The 9,950-nt window shown below is 40.1% G+C and overlaps 1 protein-coding gene across 4 annotated transcripts in view; it reads left to right on the top strand.

Annotated features, from left to right (window-relative positions):
- The window catches only part of YIPF6 (Yip1 domain family member 6), a 37,349-nt gene extending 31,648 nt beyond the window's left edge, over positions 1–5,701 (top strand). For 3 of the 4 annotated variants that reach the window (XM_008058351.2, XM_021712481.1, XM_021712482.1), the window contains 3 exons: positions 1,376–1,501; positions 2,425–2,582; positions 4,982–5,701. In XM_008058351.2, the coding sequence (XP_008056542.1) occupies positions 1,376–1,501; positions 2,425–2,582; positions 4,982–5,100 (403 nt within the window). In that variant the 3' untranslated portion in view covers positions 5,101–5,701. Of the gene's footprint in view, positions 1–1,375; positions 1,502–2,424; positions 2,583–3,263; positions 3,275–4,981 lie in introns of all 4 variants that reach the window. The other variant, XM_021712480.1, reaches the window with a different exon arrangement.
- The last annotated feature ends 4,249 nt before the right edge of the window (positions 5,702–9,950 follow it).

The raw sequence follows: 9,950 nt of genomic DNA, 5'->3' as shown, positions 1-9,950 counted from the left end.
GGTCGAGGCTGCGGTGGCCGGGAGCGGCCACTGCACTGCAGTCTGGGTGACAGAGTGAGACTCCAATTCAAAAAAAAAAAAAAAATGAACAACTAAATGGGCTTATACTGTTTGTATTTTAAAATATCTGAACTACCCTTAACTGTACCTCACAGTATCATAATAAAAAATATTGATAAATAAAAATAAAAAAAATATCTGAACTGAAACTTTAACCTAAAAATTACAAATTCAGATGTGTCTAAAGGTTAGAGAAGTAACCTAAATGCATGCAGTGGCAACTTGGTGACTGTAAGTCCTGTAGAGTTGTGTCAACTGTACTTGAATGTTGCCGTGTTGGAATGCAGGCCCCATGTTAAAAAGTCTTCTGGGCCAGGCTCGGTGGCTAGCCTGTAATCCCAGCACTTTGGGAGGCTGAGGCAGGTGGATTACCTGAGCTTGAGGGTTCGAGACCCACCCAGGTAACTTGGTGAGACCTCGTCTCTACAATAAATTTTAAAACAATTAACTGGATGTAGTAGCACACGCCTGTAGTTCCAGCTACTTGGAAAGCTGAGGTGGAAGGATCGCCAGAGCCCAGCGGGTTGAGGCTGTAGTAGCCGGAAGCGTGCCGCTGCACTCCAATCTGGGGTTACACAATGAGACTCCAACTCAAAAAAAAAAGTCAGCCGGGCTCGGTGGCTCAGCCTGTAATTCCGCGCCTTTGGGAGACTGAGGTGAGTGGATTGCCTGAGCCCGCGGGTTCGAGACTCGCATGGGCAGCGAGACCTCATCTCTACAATAAATCAAAAAATCAGCCGGGCGTGGTAGCACATGCCTGTAATTCCGACTACTCGGAAGGCTGAGGAGGAAGGATCGCCGGAGTCTGGCAGGTCGTGGCTGCGGTGGCCGGAAGCGGCCACTGCACTCCAGTCTGGGCGACAGAGTGAGACTCCAACTCAAAAAAAAAAAAAAAGTCTTCCGATTTTTTTTCCCAAGAAAATCCAGAGATACGTATTCCTATGTGAAACCACCCAGTGTTAAAATAATGCCAGCTTGAATTTAAAACCATTTAAATGCTATATAAATCAAAAACCTCATGACTGTGAGCCACATTTGGTCCTTCTTATAACCTTTGCTTAAAAAAAGGTCTTCAGTAATCCATTTAAACATTCCAACAAGGTCAAATGAGGGGTAGTCCTGAGGTATTTGGAATTTGCAGTAAGGAAGCCTTGCCAAATACTTCTGGCATTTTCCTTTCAGCACAACCTACATGTTGCAGATCTTCAGGTGAGATATAGTACAGCAATCTGATTCAAAGCTAGAGAACCCATGCCGTAAGTTTGTTACTCTAAGTAAAAGATTAGGCAATTCTCATGCTATTTCCTTGTCTCAGAATGCTGCAGAAAGGCTCTGTAGATAATGAAAAAGATGGAGGACCCCAGTTTGCAGAGGTGTTTGTCATTGTCTGGTTTGGTGCGGTTACCATCACCCTCAACTCAAAACTACTTGGAGGAAACATGTGAGTATCATTAAAATGTACCCTTTTTACCCCCCTTGCCAGGTAGCATATCTTAGATTTTTAAGGATGCCAGGCTAGTTAGATTTCTTTTTTAAAGAAAAATCAAACTAAATAAGGACCAAAGAGAAAGTTCTCTTAAATCCACTACCACTGAACAGAGATAACCTAGTTGAATCAAATTATCTAAAGTCATTTGATAAGCTTCAGACACTCTCTCCAGACCCTGAAATCACAAGGAGGATTTTTGTGTGTTAGAAGATGTACATTTTGTGGGGCAAGTGGCTCGTAGCTTTCAACAAATTTTTAAATATGTGTATAAACTAGAAAGGATTCGGAACCACCATCCTAGAGATTCAGTGGGAAAAAAAGGTCTTTATGAGCTGGAGCAGATCATTTGGTATTAGATGATTAACTCTTAAGAGGTTTAAGAAACTGGGCTCGGTGGCTCAGCCTGTAATTCCGCGCCTTTGGGAGGCTGAGGTGAGTGAATTGCCTGAGCCCGCAGGTTCGAGAACCACCTGGACAACTTGGCGAGACCTCATCTCTACAATAAATCAAAAAATTAGCCGGGCGTGGTAGCGCACGCCTGTAGTTCTAGCTACTTGGAAGGCTGAGGCGGAAGGATCGCCAGAGCCCAGGAGGTCGAGGCTGAGGTGGCCGGGAGCATGCCACTGCACTCCAGTCGGGGCGACAGAGTGAGACTCCAACTCAAAAAAAAAAAAAAAAAGTGGTTTAAGAAGGGAAGAGGAAGAGTATGGGGAAGAAAAAATTAAAGCATGTACTTAATAATTAATGTCAGAGTATAGATATTATGTATCAGGAAAGAGGCAGCAATCCATGATACAGAAATCTGTGTAACAAACTGTGTCATGACACTCATCAGCTGTATTTATGATCTTTATGTGGATGTATTTTGTTTTTAGATCTTTTTTTCAGAGCCTCTGTGTACTGGGCTACTGTATACTTCCATTGACAGTGGCAATGCTGATTTGCCGGCTGGTACTTTTGGCTGAGGCAGGACCAGTAAACTTCATGGTTCGGCTTTTTGTAGTGATCGTAATGTTTGCCTGGTCTGTAGTTGGTAAGTATGTACTTATTTCTACAATAGCAGAACAGACAAAAACATAAGTCAAAGATGAAGACCAAATGAGAAGCAATGTAACTCCAAAGTCACATGTGAGTGATAGGATTCTTGCCAGTGTCATTCATGCCCCTTTGCCCCAAGTATGCATTGATGGGGATGGTGTCCACCTTATCAGGGTTGAGTATCTGGACTTATAAGATGTAGAGAGTCTTTTTTTTCCTTAAATAATGTACAGGGTTGGGAACATAAATTACACTACACTCAGCTCTGTCCTGATATATACAAGGCATAGATGATTTGTGAAATGACATGAGTGTTTTCCTGACTAATCATGGTAAAAATAAAAGCCTTTATAGATTGCTTATTGTAGGTCAGGCACTGTTGTAACCCTCACAGCAGCCCTAATGGGTAAATGCTATTATTAGTTCCATTTTTTTTTTTTTTGAGTTGGAGTCTCACTCTGTCACCCAGACTGGAGTGCAGTGGCCGCTCCCGGCCACCGCAGCCTTAACCTGCTGGGCTCCAGCGATCCTTCCGCCTCAGCCTTCCAAGTAGCTGGAACTACAGGCGCACGCTACCATGCCCTACTGATTTTTTGATTTATTGTAGAGATGAGGTCTCACCAAGTTGCCCAGGCGGGTCTCGAACCTGCGGGCTCAGGCAAGCCACTCACCTCAGCCTCCCAAAGCGTGGGATTACAGGCTGAGCCACCGAGCCCGATTATTAGTTCCATTTTATAGATGAGGAGCTGTCACAGAAATGTTAAACACCTTGCTGTAGGACACATAACAAGTGAGTATGAGAGTCAGATTTCAAACCAAGCAGATCATGTACCCTTAAGAACTATACTGTACTATCTTCCAGTATAGGTTGTAAGTATCATTATATAGTGCTTTTCTGTTTCAGTAGAAAATTTTGCTAAAGATTTGGAAGGACTTATAGCAATGGCAATAAATGCTATGTACTCATTGTTTTTACATTTGTAAAATTTTTTTTGTAGATTAGAAAATAGTTTATTTAAAAGGTAAATTAGAGAGAGTGAAAGAAAGAGGAGATTCACCTCCCCAAGGCAGGGAAGGGGACCAAAGCCAAGAAACATAGCAATGGCCATAGCTCAAAGAGCACATAGCCACATCAGAATCTAGTAAGGCAATGACTGTAAGATTTTTAAAAAACATTCCAGCTTAAACTGAAAGTGTTCACTAGCTTCTGATTTAGTGAGATGAACAGACTGCCTAATATTTTTAAGTGTAGTAACATCTCATTGCTCCAGAACATGGTTGAAAGAAGTAATCCAAAAAAGGTCTGAGAGAGCCAAAATTGATGTTCCGAAGACTGTATATTAAGCTTGGGTGCTTTACCCATGGAAGAGCCTCTCATTCCCTCACTTAGATTCTGAAAATTAACACATATGTTCTAACTAACTTAGTTATCCAGTGTCCAGGACCTATGCAGATTAGAAAGTAACAATCTTAGGAGAGGCTTTAGTTCAGCAAGTATTTATTAATCACAAACTATGTGTCAGGCACAGTGCTAAGCATGGTCTCTGCCCATGGAGTTCCCAATCTATTGGAGTAGCCAGACATGAAAACACTTAAGGGATAGGTGGTCAAGGTGGGAGGTAGAGGTCTGTGCAGAATATAGTGGTGACACAGAAGAGAAAAGTGAGCAGTTTCTATCTGGGGTAGTAGGAATTCTAGGTGATTGTAATCCAAGTTGGAGTGCAGTGGTGTGGTCATAGCTTACCACAGCCTTGAAATCCTGGACTTAAGTGATCTTCCTGCCTCAGCTTCCTGAGTACCTGGGACTACAGTCCATGGTGCCAGCTAGAGGGGTGATTTTTTTTTTTTTTTTGAGTTGGAGTCTCATTCCATCGCCCCAGGCTGGAGTGCAGTGGCACTCATGCTCACGGCCACCTCAGCGTTGACCTGCTGGGCAAAGAGTGATTCCTGATGAGTAAAAAGATGAGTAGGTTTTTCTTGACTGGACAAGAGAGGGATGACATTTTAAAAAGCTGATAACTTAAGCAAAACAAGCTCAAAAAGTGAAGCAGTATGAGGCCATTTACCATAGAAGTGAGTAACCTTACACATATTTATAAGCCTGTTCGGCATACTTCAGTAACTTTTCAGAAAAGGGTAAGAAGTCCTTTTTAGAAAGGTTTCCATCCAAAATGGTTGAAAACTTTTAAAGTTTTAATACTTGAAATAAGACATCCTCAGCCTTTCAACCCATAACTGATAAACTATGTTGCAGAATGCCATTGTTTCTGAGAATCACAAATATATCTGAACTTTTAGTGTAATTCTATGTTCCAAATTATACCAAGCACATGAAAGTTTAGTAAATGTTATTGTGACAGTATTAAATATTCCTTTTTGTTTTGTTTTGTTTAGCTTCTACAGCTTTTCTTGCCGATAGCCAGCCTCCAAACCGCAAAGTTCTTGCGGTTTATCCTGTTTTCCTGTTTTATTTCATCATCAGCTGGATGATTCTCACCTTCACACCTGAGTAAATCAGAAAACAGAAATTAAAAACCAGTGAATTGAAAGCTCTTCTGAAAGATGCAGTTCACCATGGAGTTTTGCCTCTGGTTCTCTTCTGTCTTAAATTTTGGAGATATTTGCTTAACTGGGTAGGTGAGGAGATTAAAAGGGAGTCATTATAGCACTGTTTCCACTTCCATGAGGAACTGATGTTTGAAAGGCTGTCCTTTTCCTCTTGATGTAATTTCTTTAAAATGCGTGTGCACACTACACACAGTAGAATGCCTCCTTGAGGCATGATGAAGTCACTGTGGTCCATTTGGTTGACAACCAGTGACTTGGGAAGCACATGGATACAGCCTACCAGTTGAATACAGTTGATAACTATTTTTAGTTTTGAGAATTCCAGTTCAGGTGCAGCTCTTAAACACATTGCCTTATGACTATTAGAATATGCCTCTCTTTTTTCATAAGTAAGAATGGATGGTCTATATTCATTTTCTTTTATTTATCTCTTAAGCTTAAAAAGACAATGACAGAGGTTAGGAGTGGGGTTCATAGATGGGGAATGAGAAAATACACATTAACCAACATTCAAATTTTGGTTAGAGGAAGTTTTGTACTTGTTGCTTTTTTTTTTTTAGAGCCTCACTCCGTCACCCAGTCTGGAGTGCAGTGGCACGCTCATGGCCATCCCAGCGTCGACCTACTGGGCTCCGGCAATCCTTTTGCCTCAGCCTTCCAAGTAGCTGGAACTACAGGCGCACGCTACTGCGCCCGACTAATTTTTATTTTATTTTATTGTAGAGAGGAGGTCTTGCCAAGTTGCCCGGTCTGGTCTCAAACCCATGTGCTCAGGCAATCCACTCACCTCGGCTTCCCAAATTTCTGGGATTACAGGCTGAGCAACTGAGCCCGGCCCATTGCTTTAAAAAAAGAGCAAAGAACATGTAAAGAATCACCTCTTAGGTCCTTTTTCTTTTTTTGAGTTGCGGTCTCATTCTGTTGCCCAGGCTGGAATGCAGTGGCTTGATCACAGTGATCATAGTTCATGGCAACCTTGATCTCCTGGGCTCAGGTGATCCTTCCACCTCAGGATCCTGAGTAGTGGGAATACAGGTGTGTGCCACCACACCCAGCTAATTTTTTTTATTTTTTGTAAAGACAAGGTTTCACTATGTTGCCCAGACTGGTCTCAAATTCTTGGACTCAAGCCATCGGCCCTCATCAGCTTCCCAGAGGGCTGGGATTACAGGTGTGAGCCACTGTACCTGGCCTTGTGTAGTCACCTTTTTGCCATGCTTAACAGTGCCTCAGTTGGCACTGTAGCTGGTAATCTTGCTCTCTAGCTTCTAATATGCAATCTAGGATGGTAGCAGTCAACATGTAATTTTCCCTCTACTGAAGTTCTCAATGGTACAATGCTGGAGCTTATCCAAATAGAAGATCCCAGAAAACCACACTGGTAGGTCCCAAATGTATATTATCATGTGGGCACATTCTCTTAGAGTGGGATGAGGCAGTTTGGATACAGCATGGCTCTAAGGAGCTCTTTATTATTCTGTGTGGTTTGGCCTCTAACTAGAAAGTAAAGCTAAATCAGAAGCCTGCATTTATCCATGTGAACATGGAGGGATTTAGTGTTCTGATGGCTGGTTAGCAGAACAGCTAGATGCTTAGAGCATGATGTAGGATGAGATGGGTTTACAGCTGCTGCCTTTTCATAGTGGGCTTAGCAATTTTTTCACTAGATATTTTTTTCAGAATGGGGAATAACAATTTATTTTGATTTGGGGCTGTCACGCTAGTAAGCTCTTTTTTAGGCAAGTACATTTTGCACATGTGCACTTGTATTCTCAGATACTTAGGCATACAAGTGTGAAGGTTTTTCAGGGAGCAGAGCATATGGGACAGGCTGAATCTGAGCTTAACAGGGCTCCTTTAAGGTAATATGAGCTGTTGCCTTCTATAAATTACACACTGAAGAACTCTGTCAAAGATTAGGAGTCAGGCAGAAAACACTAATTGTAAATATAGAGTTAGTTTATAAAGAAACTTTTTTCTTTTTTCACATTTTTTCTTTATCATGGAATTTGAATATTTATTCATTTTGTATTTAAATACCTACATATAGATATATGATTCTGAAAATGTATTTTCTCCATCCCCAGATTAATGAAGTGAGCAATACTAGGCCAAATGGGTTCTTGGTATGCTACTCAATTACAAGTGGGTTCCCTCTGTTCCAGCCTTGTTCAGAGGCTTTTGGTTATATTATTTGTATTTATTGCAATTTTCCTTTTAAATTGTAAAATAAACCCTTGTGAGGACAAAGCCAATGTTTCAGTCTTGAATTGGTAAAGATAATTTTTTGGAACTGATCCTAATTTTGAAATTGGTCCTACTCTCTCCCAAAAATTTCATATTCTGTCTCAATTATGATAATGTAAAATTAAAATAGTAACTGTGCTTCTCAAAGGGAATTAAATTTTTACTGAATTTTACTCAGGCTAGACATTTGGTCAGAAATTCCTAAGGCCACAGCTTTGGGGGTTTGTGTGGATGTATGTGGAGGCGGGTTGTATACATATTGGGTGTTAAGGCAGCTTGTTTTATGTATTAATCTCTGCTCTTGGGTGACCTGGAGAATGGTTTTATTTGATTTAAATGAAGGTAGATAAAATGGATGTTTTTTTTTTTTTTTTCTGAAAGTGGTCAATTTGAAGGTATAAATAAATATTTTCTTAATATAAGCAAAAAAGTGCATTACTTTCTGTGACAGAAGTTAGGACCTGATGTCTGGAAGTTGTAATCCTCAATACAACTTTTCCTGATTTGCTGCAAAGGCACATGGCTGAAAAAAATGAGGTCTACAAGGACAGGGGACTCTCATAAAGGAAATCCTGTTGCAGGAATTGAGAAGGTTCATGCTTTAGCTGAAATCCAAGAATGTGAGCATCACCGCAGGCACATGGTGTATCATTGCCATCATGAGTAATCACTTGTTGCTCCTACTCCTGAGACTAAGACTCTGTTGTTATACTCTTTAGCAGTAGGAAGAGTGAAGATTGGATTTAATTGCTGTTCAGAGTATAAAAACTCAATTGATGCCAACATATTTGAATGTGCAGTATAGTTTTAAGTCAGCCATTAATCATTAAATCTTTTGCCTCTGAAAAGGTTTATTACATGAGTTGATTTTTATCTTTTCATTGTGGTAGGGTTTTTCTGTTGGGCAAGTTGGGGTCACAGGGCACGGGCCTGGTAAGCATTTTACTGTTTGCAATATTTGTCTTTTTATAAACAGTATCCCCCAAAATGTGATTTGAGGACTAGCAAGCCGGTATTTGGAGATTTAATTGCGTGCTTTATATAATCTAACTACTTACTGTATTTGTACTGCCTGTTTATTCCTGAAGATGAAAGTTTCCTGTTAGTTCAGATTCTTGGCTAACATCAAGTCATTGAAATTTATCTAAAGCTTATCATGATTTGATAAGACATCCATTGCATGCAGCTGTTTTCAGATGTAAAACACTGAAATTGTGATTCTTAATTAGACTGTTAGTTTCTGAGACATTTGGATGGAAATAAATGTATGAATGTTAATTCATGTATATATATTAGAAACACTTTTCTAGATTCTGTGGGCTTTTGTTAAAAATAGGTAATTTATTGAGATTTACTTAGGCTATAGAATGGCCAAATAATAATGAGAATAATAGCACTAGTAATAATAGCTAACATTTATTGGGCACTTACTGTGTGCCTGACACTATTCTATTTTTTTAAGAACTTTTGAAATAACAGCTTTATTGAAATATAGTTTGCCATGAAATTCACCTTTTAAAGTGTACAATTCAGTGGTTTTTAGTATATTCACAAGATTGTGCCACCATCACCACTATCTAATTGTAAAACATCTCATCATCTCACAAAGAAACCCTGTACCTATTGCCAGTCACTCCCATTCCGTCTTCATCCCAGCCCATGGCAGCCACCAATCTGCTTGCTGTCTCTCTTGATTTGGCCCGACAATGTTCTTCAGTGCTTCCTGTAGACCTCCTCTAATCTACATAAAGTTCTACAAGTCTCATTTTATGTAGAACATTGAGGCACAGAAAGATTAAGTACATTGCACAGGGTCATACAGTAATTTGATTTACAACAGGAATAACACATTTGATGAGAGCATAGCAGTACACAATTTTGAATTGCATTGTTATCTATATTGAATGAATATACTCCTTCCCCAGGAGATGTTCCTAGTTACTAGCCTTTGTACCTTAGAACTGACTGGATGTAGAGAACTCTTGTTTGTTTGTTCTGAGTAATGAGCACTAGATCAGCAGCATCTGAGAAGAATACAGGAGCAGTTATATATTGGAAGGAATTAGGTTTGTTACCCTCACCCCTCTGAGCCCCTTTTCTCTTCCCCTTCCTTCACCACCACCACCACCACCACCACACACATCTACCCTTTTTTCTCAAAGTCTTAAGAATCAAACAACTTCTGCCTCTTTCTTTTTAATTCTCCCAGAGGAATAGTTAATGTTAATGCATCAAAATATAACCTGTCTATTCAGGTATTTATAGTCAAGGGATGCATTGGTTGCTTATAGTACCAGTTACTTATAGTACCAGTTATACTACTCAGAGAGCAGTAGTGCAAGAATATAATGCCTTTCTATTTGGATTAAACTAGGTGGCCACATGCTGCTCTTGTTCCTTCTCTTCTCCTTTCAGAGACATTGTACTTTGTTCCATCACTGCTGGTTATTTCCTGGTCCTTTTCGATACCCCACTTAAATCCTATCTTTCCTATAAATAACAAACCTGTGCAAAGAAGAAATCTGTAAAATGATTTGTGAATGTTAAA

The sequence above is a fragment of the Carlito syrichta genome, unplaced genomic scaffold (assembly GCF_000164805.1).
Source record: "Carlito syrichta isolate Samal-C Ts95f unplaced genomic scaffold, Tarsius_syrichta-2.0.1 Scaffold303306, whole genome shotgun sequence".
NCBI classification, from domain to species: Eukaryota; Metazoa; Chordata; class Mammalia; order Primates; family Tarsiidae; genus Carlito; species Carlito syrichta.
This window is presented reverse-complemented; position numbering and strand designations above follow the sequence as displayed.